Here is a 15,582-nt window from a genome sequence, read left to right on the forward strand (position 1 = left end):
GGTGGATGAGGGTGTAGTGAGGAGTGGATGAGGGTGTAGTAAGGAGTGGATGAGGGTGTAGTGAGGGGTGGATGAGGTGTAGTGAGGAGTGGATGAGGGTGTAGTGAGGAGTGGATGAGGGTGTAGTGAGGGAACGGATGAGGGTGTAGTGAGGGGTGGATGAGGGTGTAGTGAGGGGTGGATGAGGGTGTAGTGAGGAGTGGATGAGGGTGTAGTGAGGAGTGGATGAGGGTGTAGTGAGGAGTGGATGAGGGTGTAGTGAGGAGTGGATGAGGGTGTAGTGAGGAGTGGATGAGGGTGTAGTGAGGAGTGGATGAGGGTGTAGTGAGGGAACGGATGAGGGTGTAGTGAGGAGTGGATGAGGGTGTAGTGAGGAGTGGATGAGGGTGTAGTGAGGAGTGGATGAGGGTGTAGTGAGGAGTGGATGAGGGTGTAGTGAGGGGTGGATGAGGGTGTAGTGAGGGGTGGATGAGGGTGTAGTGAGGGGTGGATGAGGGTGTAGTGAGGAGTGGATGAGGGTGTAGTGAGGAGTGGATGAGGGTGTAGTGAGGGTGGATGAGGGTGTAGTGAGGGGTGGATGAGGGTGTAGTGAGGAGTGGATGAGGGTGTAGTGAGGGGTGGATGAGGGTGTAGTGAGGGGTGGATGAGGGTGTAGTGAGGGGTGGATGAGGGTGTAGTGAGGGGTGGATGAGGGTGTAGTGAGGGGTGGATGAGGGTGTAGTGAGGGGTGGATGAGGGTGTAGTGAGGGGTGGATGAGGGTGTAGTGAGGGGTGGATGAGGGTGTAGTGAGGGGTGGATGAGGGTGTAGTGAGGGAGTCCATGGTTGAGATAATCCTGCATGAGTGTGAAGAACAGGCTTTTAATGGGCTGAAAGGCCTTTTCTTGATACCGGCTTCTGTATGTTCTTAAGAAGTTAGTGGACAGAGAAATGCCACCTGAACCATCAAACCTGTCTCACACTTAGAATAGCCAGATGAACAAGAGCAGACACGTGTTTCCACTCCCCACCCCCCCCAACCCGCCCCCAAATTCCCCAGACTATGAAATCTCCTGGGAGAGACAGAAAGCAGAGAAGGAAATTTGAATAAGCAGACATGCTTGTAGTTAACGTTTGATTGTGGGAGGAGGCTCTATCCACAGCAGCTCAGAGCTCATTCACACTTGGCTGATCAGTGAGGGCTCATTTGAATATTGCTGAAAAGAGAGGCATTTTGCCAAGGCTTCTCGTCTCGTACTCCAGGATGAAGACTAAATTTGGCATTCCTGCATTTGACCTGATGAGCGTGAGATACAAAGCCTTGGCGACATGTCTCTCTTCTCCGCAATACTCGGTGGGGGTGGGGGGTTCATTTCTTCCAGCCGCCCTGAAGCCAGTCTACCTTTCTGTGGTGTAACTTGTAACATCGAGCTTGAGTTCCCTTTTTTTTTGTCTGGTTTCAGTGCTGGACGTAAATGATGAGATTCCGACGTTTCACCCGGCTGTTTACAACATCTCCCTGTCAGAGGACGTGCCCAGGGATCACAGGGTTGTGCGCCTCAACTGTACCGATGCTGATACTGGCCTTAACGCAGAGCTGAGCTACTTCATTACAGGTGGGCGCCTCACACAGAGCAACATGATGAGGAGGGCCTGCGTATTACCATGAAGCAGCATCCCATAAATTCTCGTCTCACTTGGCAGCTTCCTTCCATCCATCCTGGTCCTCACCAAGTTTAACCAATAGCTTTCCTTGTATGAGGTTCTGTCGCCCCATCGCTCTCTGCCTGGCAGAGATGATTAAATACCAGCTGCTCCTGCAGTCAGCACCGTGTGTACTCTGCTCACTCGCAGTGTTTGTAATTAGAAATCTGAATTTAAAATGCCAGTGAGCAGAGCTTGTGCGACCTGTTAAGAGCTGATGTTCAACTACTCTCCAGCCAGCAATTCCCATCACCTTGCACCAGCCCCAGCCACTTAGCCTGAAGAATATCCAGAATGCGGCATACATTCCTCGGTGTATTGCTGCTTCCATCAGCAACGTTTACTCAGGAAAAAAAAGTTACTCACTGCAGTGGGGACAGGGGGAGGCCAATCAGCCCCTTGAGCCACTTCTATCATTCATTTAGATCGTGGTGGATCTGCATCCTAACTCCACCCACCCACCTTGGTTCCGTAGCCCTTAATACCTTTAGGAGTGGCATGAATGTGGAGCTCACTACCGTGGGGAGTGGTTCAAGTGTCAGTGCATTTAAAGGGGAGCTAGACAAGCAAAATGAGGGAGAAGGGAATAGAGGGTTATGACGATCGACTTAGATGAGAAAAGATGGAACGAGGCTTGTGTGGAGCAGTAACACCAGCATAGACTGGCTGGGCCGAATGGCCTGTTTCTGTGCCGTAGGTTCTATGTAACAAAAATCTCACCAGTTGATGTACAACAGGAACTTCAGTTCTGAAGTTAGATCGGAGAAGTTGGGACTGTTTTCCTTGGAGAAAAGAAGGCTGAGAGTGGAGGTTTGATAAAGGTGTTCAAAATCAGGAGGGGTCTGGACAGAGTAGACGGGGAGAAATTGCTCCCACCGATGAAAGGGTCAAGATTGAGAGGGCACACATTTAAAGTAATTGGCAAAGGAAGCAAAGGTGACATGAGAAACTTTTTCATGCAGCAAGTGGTTGGGGTCTGGAATGCACTACCTGAGAGGGTGGCGGAGACAGGTTCCATTGAAGTATTTGAAAGGGAATTAGACTATTAACTGCAAAGGAAGAATGGGCAGGGTTTAGGGGGAGAAGGCGTGAAAAGGCGCTCAGGGAATTGTCCATTCGGAGAGACACCATGGGCCGAATAGCCTCCTTCTGCGCTGTAACTACTCTGAGATTCTGAGTGTGCGGAAATATCTCATCATTTTCGACACTTTGTCAGAAACTACCTAATCTGGGTGTAGATTTAGCTCAGTGGTGGTAATGTTCACCCCTCAGTCAGAGATTTAGAAATTCAACCCATCCAAAACAAGAGAACAAAATTTAGGCTAACACTTCAGTGCAACACTGAGGGAGTGCTGCCTTGTTACTGGAGCCTCCTATGTGATAAGGCCGCATCTTTTTTTTTTATTCATTGGTTGATGGGATGTGGCACTGCTGGCTTGCCCAGCATTTATTGCCCATCCCTAATTGCCCTTGAGAAGGTGGTGGTGAGCCGCCGCCTACAACCTCTGCAGTTCATGTGGTGTAGGTACGCCCACAGTGCTGTTAGGGAGGGAATTCCAGGATTTTGACCCAGCAACAGTGAAGGAACGGCGATATATTTCCAAGTCAGGATGGTGAATCAAGGCTATGGGCCAAATGCTGGTAAACGGGATTAGGTAGGTAGGTCAGGTGTTTTTCACGTGTCGGTGCAGACTCGATGGGCCGAAGGGCCTCTTCTGCACTGTGTGATTCTGTGATTCTGTGAGTGGCTTGGAGGGGAACTTGAAGGTTGTTGTGTTCCCATGCATCTGCTGCCCTTGTCCTTCTAGATGGTAGTGGGTTTGGAAGGTGCTGCTGAAGGAGCCTTGGTGATTTGCTGCAGTGTACCTTGTAGATGGTATACACTGCTGCTACTGTGTGTTGGTGGTAGAGGGAGTGAATGCTGAGGGTGGTGGATGGGGTGCCAAAAGTGGGCTGCTTTGTCATGGATGGTGTCGAGCTTCCTGAGTGTTGTGGGAGCTGCACTCATCCAGGCAAGTGGGGAGTATTCCATCGCACTCCTAACTTGTGCCTTGTAGATGGTGGGCAAAGTGGATGTAAGAGATCACAGGGTGCTATTTGGAGAAGAGCAGCAAGTTCCTTTGGGCCAGCATTCCTCCCTTATGATAATGGAAATCTGAAATAAACCAAGAAAATGTTGGAAACACGCAGCAGGTCAGGCAGCATGTGTGGAGGGAGCAACAGAGTTAATGTAGTTGTAATGCAAAGTCATCAATCTGAAACCCTAACTCTCTTTCTCTTTCTCCACACATGCTGCCTGACTTTGATGTTTTGTACAGCATTTTCCGTTTTTATTAACTCCAGAAACAGATTACCTAGTCAGCCTTGCTTTGGCTGTTTGTGGAACCTTCCTGTATATACATTAACTGTTGTGTTTTTACTAGCTGCTAAATTTCATATCTTGAAATCTCATGTCTCATTGGGAGCTCTAAGTTTCATGTTCTTCAATATCAAGTATTTAATTTATTCATCCCTAACTAAAGCCCAGCAGTCATAAATGCAGAGTGATATTTAAGTTGTTGGTTGGAGGGAGCTGTAAATCCAATTGCACCAGGTATATCACTGAACACGGTTCCATTTAAATGATATTTAATGGATCCTTAAATGATGAAGCTTAGCTTAAATGACATGAGGGATTTAATCTTTCACTGGAATGCGAAGGAAGGATTTTCATTGATTCTATCATCTTCTGTTAAAGCTATTTGCACTGCAGTGATCCTTTTTAAATTCAAAATCTGTTTATAAGGAAATTTGAGGTTAGAAATTGGGGTTGGCGACTGAGAGAAATTGACTTTCATATTTTTTAAGGTAAGATTCTGTTGATACTGATGGCATTAGCTTCGTATGTTGTTACGAGAGAGAACAGTAAACAGATGATGGTCTGCATTTCATTGTCTGAAAGTGCAATGGAAACAGTTTCCATAATAACTTTCAAAAGAGAATTGGATAAATACTTGATAAAAAGAAATATTGTAGGGTTATGGGGACAAAGTGGGGATTAATTGAATAGTTCTTTGTAAAGAGCCATGATTGGCTGAAAAGCTTCCTTCTGCTCTGTAAGATTGAGTGATTCGAAGTTTTCGACCAATCTGGAGAAAAAGGAGAACTCTTCACGCTCCACATTCAACCAGAAGTTTGAGGATAATTGTTCGTTCAAATGTAGCTGGAGTAAATCATGATTGAGGAGTCTCTCAGGCTGAAAGCTCCTTGTGTATTAATCAGCATTTTTTGACGTCAGTGACATTTGAAAGACCCAAGATGTGGCGGTAATAAGGTAAAATTATACTGTCATTGCCCCCCATACCATTATGATTATAATCATATCACGTTCCTCTCTGGCATTTTCATTCAACTGTATAGAGCAGAGAGAGATTTTACCTGGACACATTGGGCAGAAACAGCATTTCGAAAAGCTGCTCAACAGAATCAATGATGAAATAGTAAAATGAGGTAATGTTGAAGATGTTGGGTTGACTCAAGGGTCTTTGATCTTGTTCTTCAGTTAATAAGTTGGCTCCCAGTGCAGCCAATTCTCCAAATTGCTTTGCTGCAACTCAGAAGTTGAGTTTGTAAATTGTTGAAACTTAAAGCCCAATGCTAACTTGATGGTGAGTGGGGCGGGTGAAGGGGGCTAGGGGACCAGCTCGTGGGACATTGAAATCCCCAAGCTTTGTTTAAATGTTCCAAACAATCTCCCAATGTTGCCCCAACAAAATGTAACATCAATTCAATAACTTGAAACCTGAATGTTGACCTTGAACTGGATTAATAATTCTGAGTTGCACTCCACTGTCATTTGCATGGCTTTAGATTGTTTCCAAACAGCATTTGAGGAATCATAGAATGTTGTGGTACAGAAACAGGCCATTCGGCCCACAAAGCCTGTGATAAACCATGTGATCTGCCGAATTCAATCTCATCCTGCTTAGCTCTCATACTCATCCATCTCTACAAGAAATTTCCTAATACCCTTTAAACCTTTGTTTACACACTCCCCTTCAACAATAGTTTGTGATGGAGAATTTCAAATTCTTAGCAACCTATGTAAAGACATTTTTTTTTCTTGCCTACGTCCTTGATTTTATTGGTGACCATCTAAATGTGCAACCCTCTTATTACCATCTCGCTAACCAGTGGAAAGAATTCTAATATTTACCATTTTAGAAACTCACGATCTTGTAAACCTTCATCAGATCATCCATCACATCTCAGTTAGAGTTTCAAAACAACCTTTAACGTCTCAAGTCTCTCTTCATTATGATAGTCCCTAGCTTTGATAACAGCCAAGTGAAACTATCCTGCACCTTTTCCATTGCTTTTGTTGAGGTGCCAGCAATGGCTCAGTGGGTGGCACTTTCGTCCCTGAGTCAGAAGGTTTGTGGGTTCAAATCTCTCTCCAGCGACTTGAGCACATAATCTAGGCTTACACGCCAGTGTACTATTGAGGGAGTGCTGCACTGTCAGAAGTGATGCCTTTGTTGTTAAGTTTAGTTTCTGCCTAATTTCTGTCAGGTGGGCTTAAAAATCCCATGGCACTATTGGAGCTCTCCTGAGTGTCCTCAATGAACATCAATAAAATAAGTTATCCAATCATTGGTGCATTGCTGCTTCTGGGAGCTTGCTGTGTGCAAATTGGCTGCTGCTTTCCTATATAACACGAGCGAGTACTTCATGAATTGTGAAGCACTTTGGAACATTGTGAAAGATGCTATATAAATCCAAGTCCCTCTTTTCTTACGTCCTTCAAAATTGACAATGATACATCAGCAAATGCTGCAGAAGATTTGTTATTAGCATGATATTACAGCCTCAATTATTTACTATCTATATTAATGACTTGGAGGAGGGGGATAAGTATATTGTACCTAACTTGCTGATAATACATGGGAAAGACATAAGGAATCTCCAAGGGGATATAGATGGGTTGAGTGAGTGGGCAAAAACTTGGCAGATGGAGTTTAATGTAGGAAAGTGTGAGGTCATGCACTTTGGTAGGAAGAATCAAAAGGCAGACTACTATTTAAATGCAGAGAGACTCCAAAAAAATGCAGCACAGAGGGATCTGGGTGTTCTTGTGCATGAAACACAAAAAGTTAGCACGCAGGTGCAGCAAGTAATTAAGAAGGCAAATGGAATTTTGGCCTGTTATGCTAGGGACTTGGGAGTTTAAAAATAGGGAAATCTTGTTACAACTGTACAGGGTGTTGGTGAGGCAGCACCTGGAGCACTGTGTACAGTTTTGGTCCCTCAATTTAAGAAAGGATATACTGGCTTAGAAGTTAGTTCAAAAGAGATTCACTAGGCTAATTCCTAGAATGAAGGGGTTGACTTATCAAGAATGGCTAAACAGCTTAGGCCTTTATTTATTAGAGTTTAGAACAATGAGAGATGATCTTATTGAGACGTATAAGATTCTGAGGGGGCTTGACAGGGTAGATGTTGAGAAGATGTTTCCACTAGTCGGGGAATCTCGAACTCGGGGACATAGTTACAGAATAAGGGGACACTCATTTAAAACTGAGATGCGAAGGAATTTCTTCTCTCAGAGGGTAGTGAAAGTCTGGAATTCTCCAGCCAGAGAGTTGTGGAGGCTAGATCACTGAAAGTATTTAAAGGGGAGGTAGATAGATGTTTGAAATATCGGGGAGTTGAGGTCTATGAGGAGCTGGCACGAAAGAGGAGTTGAGGCCTGGGGCAGATCAGCCATGATCTTATTGAATGGCGGGGCAGGCTTGAGGGGCCAAATGGCCTTCTCCTGCTCCTATTTCTTATGTTCTTATGGTTGATGTTTATCGATTGGGACTTTGTTAGCTACTAAGGACTTAAACAGAATTTGTTTTTAGGTTAGTCTGAAAATTGCGGTGTAACTGGGTAGTGAAGTTCTGATCACAGGTCAGGTTCTGGCCAACTGCAGTAAACCAGCCTGAGAACATTCCAAACTTCATTCTGAAACTTCACAGCCATAACAAAGAACAGGCTTTGCTCTTCAGCAGCATTGGGTTTGGATGTTCATGAATAGAGATTAAAACGAAAACCTAACCCCTCAGACTTCCCTGCGACTTAAAGGTTAGCACTGCGGCAGAACTGTCATGGGTGGTCCTTTTGTAGATAATTTATGAACGTTGCACTTTTTCGAGGGAGAGTGGTTCATTGAAGAAAGAGAAGATAAGTTTTTCCATTCAATCAATGTAATCATTTAAATTATCTGAAGAAGGTTGCTCTGCCAATGGGATCTGCGTACCCAAACATGAGCAACTGATAGCAGGAGTAAACAAGTAATTACATTACTGATGGAAAAGGGTCTTTTAAGTGCAAATGCTGATCTTGTTTCTATGGTTTTAAGAATGGCATTGGACTCACTTGAACTGTAGGTGGGAGTAACATGGAACTGAGGAGGGGATCCCCAAGATATCCCCCCCATCAGGTTAGACTTTTGACCAATAGAAACGAGAGACTGTTGACAAGTATACTAGGAAAACATGTTACAGTGCATGTGAAGCGAGTGACATTAACAATCCGTCTGGTTCCTGTTACCGTGCAGGAGCTCAGAACTGTCTTGCTGAATCTCTCAAATCTCTGTTTAGCCTGAAGCCAGCACTTCAGTCTTAAAAATAATAATGCCGCTTGATCTTTCAGGTGGAAATGATGATGGAAAGTTCAGCGTTGGCTTTCGGGATGGAATAGTCAGGACTGTGGTGAACCTGGACAGAGAAACCCAAGTTTCTTACACACTCATTTTGGAAGCTATTGGTGAGTAGCTTGTTAGCAGATTTCAGATACCAAAAATACAGAATGTAACACTGTCATTTAAAATACCGGAATAAGGAATCTCTTTAATCCACGCTCCGCCAACTCTCACCTCTTGCATATCTCTGAATTTAATCGCTGCACCCATTAAGATGCCTGGGCTCATCCCTCTGGAATTCTCTCCGTAAACCCCTCCCTCCTCCTTTAGGATGCTCCCTAAAGCTCAACACTTAACCACCCGTCCTAATGTCTCCGTATCAGGCTCGGTGTCAGTTTTTGTCTGATAATGCTCCTGCAAAGTGCTTTGGGATCTTTTCCAACATTAAAAGTGCTGCATAAGTGCAAGGTTTTTGTTCTAATTAGACAGCGTTGTTAAGGGTTCACTTTTCACAGAATCACAAATTTTAATGGCACAGAAGGAGGCCATTCGGCCCATCGTGCCTGCAGCAGCTCTCCAAATGAGCAATATGACCTAGTGCCATCACCCTGCCTTTTCACCGTACCCCTGCACGTTGGTTCTATTCAAATAATCATCCAATGCCCTCTTAAATGCCTCGATTGAACCTGCCTCCACCACACATCCAGGCAGTGCATTCCAGACCCAAATCATCCGCTGTGTGAAAAAGTTTTTTCTCACATCACATTTGTTTCTTTTGCAAATCACTTTAAATCTGTGCCCTCTCGTTCTTTATCCTTTTATGAGCAGGAACAGTTTCACATCTACTCTGCCCAACCCCCTTCATGATTTTGAACATCTCCATCAAATCTCCTCTTAGCTGCCTTCTCTCCAAGGAGAACAGCCCCAATGATAGGTGTATTGCTCTGAAATGACAGCTTAGAGGTTTTTGTATTCAACTTCCTGGAGTATGACCTGAACCCATAACATTCTGACTCGGGGGTGAGAGTGCTACCCACTGAGAGCTCTGTTAGAAGTCGATATTGGATCGGTTGCTTGGCCAGGGATTGGTGTGTGGACCAAAGAGCTCTAAAAGAAGGGAGAAAGTAAAGGTGATTTTGTTCTTTAAAAATGCCAGAAACCTACTTGTGGGCATTTCCAACAGCAGAAGAAATCAGAGCGAGAGGGGTTATTTGAGTTGATGATAATCTCAGATTATCACACAAATGGCTGATAGGATGTGACATAAATTGGCTTCTACCGAGTGGTTTGATCCTTTCAAATTATGTCAGATTACTTTTCAGTATTATTATTTTTGACATTCATTATTAATAAGAATCATTGTTGTCACGCTGTCCTATTGGGGCACAAAATCTCTTTTGAAAAGAAATATTAAGAAATGGTTGCGCATCTCATAACTCAAATTAGATTTTACATAAGTTCCTGCACAACTTGAGTGCAACAAAATAGCCTTGGCAGCAATCAGACAAATGCTAGACAAGGCTTCTGGCTAGTGGCATAGCGCTCGGGTCAGACTAGCCCTTAAGAGCTATGTTTATTCCTGGTCACTGAAGCATTCAAGTCGTGCAGGCTGTGCAGAGGAGAGTTATGTGCGTGGATTAACCAGGAAATGGACTAGCAAATTTAGACCCTTCAGCTTCAGTAGGAGGTTACTGAGAGCGGACCCTCCAGCCATGCTCGGCTCAGTAAACAGCATGGAGAAGGTTAATTGGAACACGTTTTCAAGTTCAGCCGTGATGAGCAGATTTCGGGACACGGTAATGGCTGAATTCAGGTCTGATATAGGGGGACGTCTTCATGCTGAGTTATCAGTATGGGGGAAGGTCAATGGGGAACAGAGTGAAGGCAAAAACACTGGAGCCATTTAAGAGGCAGTCAGTGGCTAAGATGGGGGCATTACAGGGTTATACGAAAGAAACAGGCCATGTAAGCTCCACATCCTGTACTTGGTATTGTGAGCTATAAAAAAGAACAGAAACATCTCTTCAAATAATTCTTTGAAGAGCAATTTCCAAAAACAACCTACAGTAAAGCGACTTGAGGCAATAAAAGTTTATGTCTTCATTATTTTTTGTTGCCAGCAGTAAAGTTTGCTTGTGAAACCTTCTGACGCCCCTCATTTTCTTCAACAACTCTCTTTCTTCATTAACATCCGAAGCAGTACCTGCACTTCTGAAATCCACCAGTGGCTGTGACGCACTTTGGGGTCTTTGAAAGATGTGAACTCAGAATGATCCAACTTTCCAGCAGAGTAATTCAGCTCATTGTCTTTGTGCCATGTTCACCTCCACCTGATCTAATCCCTGTCTCCAGCTCAACCCCCAGTCTCTTCAGTGCCCCTTTCTCAAGTAACAATCTCATTCCATGTTTAATTTGAAAAAAATTCTGCCTCAACATGGATTACGATTGATAATAGCAGATTTTAACCACCTCCAACGAATATTTTTTCTATAGCTCTCATCCCTCATGATTTGCTCTCCAACTGTGCATGCTCTGTGCTACTGAGAACACTCGGAAACAAAAACAGAATTACCTGGAAAAACTCAGCAGGTCTGGCAGCATCGTTGGAGAAGAAAAGAGTCGACGTTTCGGGTCCACACGACCCTTCAACAGAATTGAAGTATAGTTAGGAGAGAGGTGAAATATAAGCTGGTTTAAGGTGGGGGGGTGGGGAGAGAGAAGTTGAGTGTGGGGTGGTTGTAGGGACAAGCAAGCAGTGATAGGAGCAGATAATCAAAAGATGTCACAGACAAAAGGATCAAAGAGGTGTTGAAGGTGGTGATATTATCTAAGAAAAGTGCTAATTAAGAATGGATGGCAGGACACTCAAGGTACAGCTCTAGACCTGCTGAGTTTTTTCAGGTAATTCTGTTTTTGTTTTGGATTTCCAGCATCCGCAGTAGTTTTTTGTTTTTATCTCTGAGAACACTTGGATCCTGACGGCTTGCACTTTCTGGCACTATTCCTGCCGGTAACGATGGGGCAGAGAGGCTCTTCACCCATTATGCCCCCCTGAGCTAAACTCTTAACAGGAGAGGCTGAAATAAGGGTTTATAAAACCAACCCTGTTTCGAGGCCAGTTGGATGGGCCTGTCTTATGGCAAACTGAACCCTAACCCCTCCCTCTGGTCCAGGGTCGTTCGCAGAGCATTTTATGTCTGTGTAAACTTGCCAACAGACGTGATTTAAGTAATGCCAAGCGCCAGTTTATTAATTTCCGGCCTAACACGCTATTGTCGTAAAAGAAAGCCCTTTGAGAAGCAAAGGTTTCCATGGGACAGAAGCAAAAGGGGAATCTAAGTCTCTTGGGTTTAATTTCACATGGGGAAAGTTATTTATTGAGTGGCGTCGGCAGCGAAAACAGAGAGAATATGGGAATGTAAGAGATGATTTGCGTGCTAGTCAAACCCCAGGAGGACAGAAATAAGGTTTCCTCTCAGCAATGTATCAAAAGTAAAACACTACGGACGCTGAAATAACATCATAATAATTACAGACGTAATAACAGGAAATGCCGCCTAGGTCAGGCAGCACCTATGGAGAGAGAAACGGGGTTAACGGGCGGAATTTTTCCGGGTCCCACCAACAGCGGGAATCCTAGTGGGCGGGAGCGGAAAATTCAGAGGGCCAGAAGTTGGATTTCCGCTGGCAGGAAAACAAGTCGGAACTTTCCCCTCAGCACTTTCCAGGTGGCCTAGTGATGGGTCAGCTTACCTAGTGATGGGTCAGCTTACCTAGTAATGGGTCAGCTTACCTAGTGATGGGTCAGCTTACCTAGTGATGGGTCAGCTTACCCATTGATCCATGGCGGGAACCACATTTGCAGCATTAGCAACTGCTCATTCAAAAAGCAACTCGCCAGAATCAGGTTCTCCCTCCTGATCATGTACCACGCCATCAGGTAATTAGACTGGTCTGATTCACAACCGGATATAAGTGGTGTGCAGCTGCCCACCTTCACTTCATTCGTAACTTGAAGGTGCATACACCATTGAAAGCCTACCAGCAACACTGCTGCTCTAACTCATCACTGCCAAAGCTGCTCTCTCAGGCAAGACTGGTGGGGTGCAGGCAAAGCTGCTCGCACTGGGTGCTTTGGGGCACAGACAGGGCTGCTCGCACTGGGTGCTGCAAGGCACAGACAGGGCTGTTCGCACTGGGTGCTGTGGGGCACAGGAAGAGCTGTTCACACTGGGTGCTGTGGGGCACAGGAAGAGCTGTTCACACTGGGTGCTGTGTGGCACAGGCAGGGCTGTTCACACTGGGTGCTGTGGGGCACAGGAAGAGCTGTTCACACTGGGTGCTGTGTGGCACAGGCAGGGCTGTTCACACTGGGTGCTGTGGGGCACAGGAAGAGCCGTTCACACTGGGTGCTGTGGAGTGCAGACAGGGCTGTTCACACTGGGTGCTGTGGGGTACAGGCAGGACTGTTCACACTGGGTGCTGTGGGGCACAGGCAGACAGGGCTGCTCTATACCAACAGAGACCAGCATGGGGAAGGTGGGGAGGGGGTGGAATTAGACAGAGACATGAGGGTGAAGGGAATAGCGGAGGGAGGGGTGGGTTGGTAGGCAGAGGGGTGCCCAGCCAGTGTGAGAAGCGTGCTGCAGCTCTCAGTGCTGCCGGGATGGGGGCAGGAGGAGCACAAGTGCTGAAGTTCACACATACACATGGATGCGCACAGTAAAAACTCCCTGAGGCACAGGAGGTTTTTATCAACAAAAATAAAGATTCTTAAAATAATGAAAACCTGTCCCCTCATGTCACATGAGCAGGGGCATGTTATATATGGGTTTAAAAAGTTTTTTTTTGAATCACAGGATGAGGTTTCACCAAAAATGCAAAGGCCGCTCGGCCTTTTCTCCCACCAACCGAGCGGTTAGACCGGCAGCGAAAAATTCCAATCAATGAGTTGATTTAAGGGCCTTACTAGGCCGCTTCATCGTTGGCAGGCACACTGCCAACTCCCACCCGCTGGAATCTTGCACAACATTCTACACCCGAGAGTGTCAGGCGCTTGCCCGCATGCCAAGCGGAAAATTTTGGCCTTAGTTCCCGGAGCTGAAAACTCCACTCAACGTTCCAGGCTTCACACTTCACCAGAACGAGGAAAAGTTTAACAATGTGACAGGTTTTAAACATGTAGAGAGGCCGGGAAGAGAGGGCAGGGGAGGCCAAGAACACAAGGGAAGGTATGTGATACGGTGAAGGGCAGGGGAGACTGAATAACAAAAGGGATGATGGTGTAAGGGCAAAAGGATGTGGTAATGAAATGCATTTTTTTTTTAAAAAGTGGAGGATGTGTCTCGAAGAGGTGTAAATGGCAACAATGGGATGGTTACCAGCAGTTATGGTCCAAACAAGTGGGAGCTGTGGTTATGATGTGCAATTGTTGAAGCCATTGTTGAGTTCAGAAGATGCCTCATGGAAAGATGAGGTGCTGTTCCATGAGATTCCAGTGAGCTCTGTGAGGACAATGTAAGAGGCTGAGAACAGAGAGATCAGAACGAGAGCAGGGACAGAGAATTGAAATGACAGGTGTCTGAAAGCACAGAGTCACGCCTGGGGATTGAACAGAGGTATTCAGAAAAATGACCTCACAACCTGCGCTCGATCTCCTCAGTATAGAGGAGACGACATCACGAGCAACAACTGGACTTGTAATCTGATGGTTTTGATGGCTCTGAGAAGGGAGGGATTTTCTGTATTCGAGCAGAATTTTAGACATGCTTATAAAGAACAGGTTTACAATTTTGTAGCAGTTACATTTGGAGAAGCAAGAAGGATGGTTATTTGGTGGAATTGAGGGAGTTGATGATCTGCTGTGGTCTTTGTGCAGATAATGGACCAGCAGGAAGCAGAAAGACTGGGACAGCGACGGTGTACATCAGGGTGTTGGACGTGAATGATAACCGACCCATCTTCCTGCAGAACACCTTTGAGGCCAGTGTCCTCGAAAACATCACGGCATCCATCAGTGTGGTGCAGGTGAGTTGAATTGGATGCTGCTGACTGGACAATCTGAGGAGAAGTCCTGAAATGTAACGCTGAAACTTGATTAACTAACAATCTCCGTTGCCTCCTCCAGCCCATTCTCTACAACCTTCTGAGGTCTGCTGCAGTTCTAATCTTTGTCCTCTGTTGTCCACTCACACCCCTCCACTTCCTTCATCCCACTGTTGGCAGCCCCACCTTCAGCCACCTTGGTCCTAAGCTCTATAATTCCATCCCTAAACCTTGTCACTGCTCCCTCCTCCTTTAAGACACTCCTTAAAACTTATCTCTTTGACCAAGCCTTCGGTCACCTGGCCCTAATATTTCCTTAGGTGAATCATTGTCAAATTTTGCTTCGTTTAACTCCTATGAAACACTTTGGGACTTTTGCTACTATATAAATGCAAGTTGTTGTTGTTGATCATCACACCTTCCTCGTGTTGTGGAGAGTTAAAGAATTTTAATTTGTGTAACACCACATCACCTGTTTCAGGATGTCCATCAACTAAAGAAATTGTTTTGAAGCATAGTGACTGTCGATGTAAAGGTAACAACTCTTTGCGTACAGCAAGATCCCACAAACAGCAATAGGATGAATGGCCAGTTAATCTGCTTCTAGTGGTGGTGTTTGTGGAAGGACATTGGGAGAGCTCATGCACTTTGTCCGGTATCGCAGTGGGATCTTCAATGTCTATCTAAGCGGGCACATGAAGCTTTGGTGTAAAACTCGACCAGGTACAGCCGCAGACCGAGAAATCGTCCAAACTCCTGGAAACTGCCCACTCTCCACGGACTAAGCACACCCACCACTCTCCACCCAACTGAAACCTACCTCAGGGCAAAGACTACCCGTCCACTCACTGAGACAAAGATTGAACTCTGCCCATTTTTACATTGAGGCAAAAAGCCTATTCATTCTGTGCCCTTCTGTTGAAGCAAAAATCACTCTTGACCACTCTTCCCCCTCTCGCCTCAACCCGCAGATAAACTCCTCCCAATTTCATGAAAAAGCCTCCAGCTAAGATTGCATTCACTCCACTGAGGCAGACTAATGCCAGAATCCCTCTCCCATTCCCATTCCATCCCTTTCCCTTTCTTCACCACCACCCCACCTTGCCTTCTCACCCTTTCTCACTTAATCTTCCACTTTCCATTTCCCCTTCCTTCCACTGCTTCCTCTTGACCCCTCCTCTTCATTTCTCT

The 15,582-nt window shown here is 45.5% G+C and overlaps 1 protein-coding gene across 1 annotated transcript in view; it reads left to right on the plus strand.

The window, feature by feature from the left end:
- cdh23 (cadherin-related 23) overlaps positions 1 to 15,582 on the plus strand; it is a 701,272-nt gene that overhangs the window by 434,067 nt on the left and 251,623 nt on the right. Inside the window, exons 24-26 of the mRNA XM_078530938.1 lie at positions 1,442 to 1,594; positions 8,358 to 8,471; positions 14,225 to 14,373. Of these exons, the coding sequence (XP_078387064.1) occupies positions 1,442 to 1,594; positions 8,358 to 8,471; positions 14,225 to 14,373 (416 nt within the window). The remainder of the gene's footprint in view (positions 1 to 1,441; positions 1,595 to 8,357; positions 8,472 to 14,224; positions 14,374 to 15,582) is intronic.

Source organism: Cetorhinus maximus, chromosome 27 (genome assembly GCF_964194155.1).
Source record: "Cetorhinus maximus chromosome 27, sCetMax3.hap1.1, whole genome shotgun sequence".
In the NCBI taxonomy this organism is placed as follows: Eukaryota; Metazoa; Chordata; class Chondrichthyes; order Lamniformes; family Cetorhinidae; genus Cetorhinus; species Cetorhinus maximus.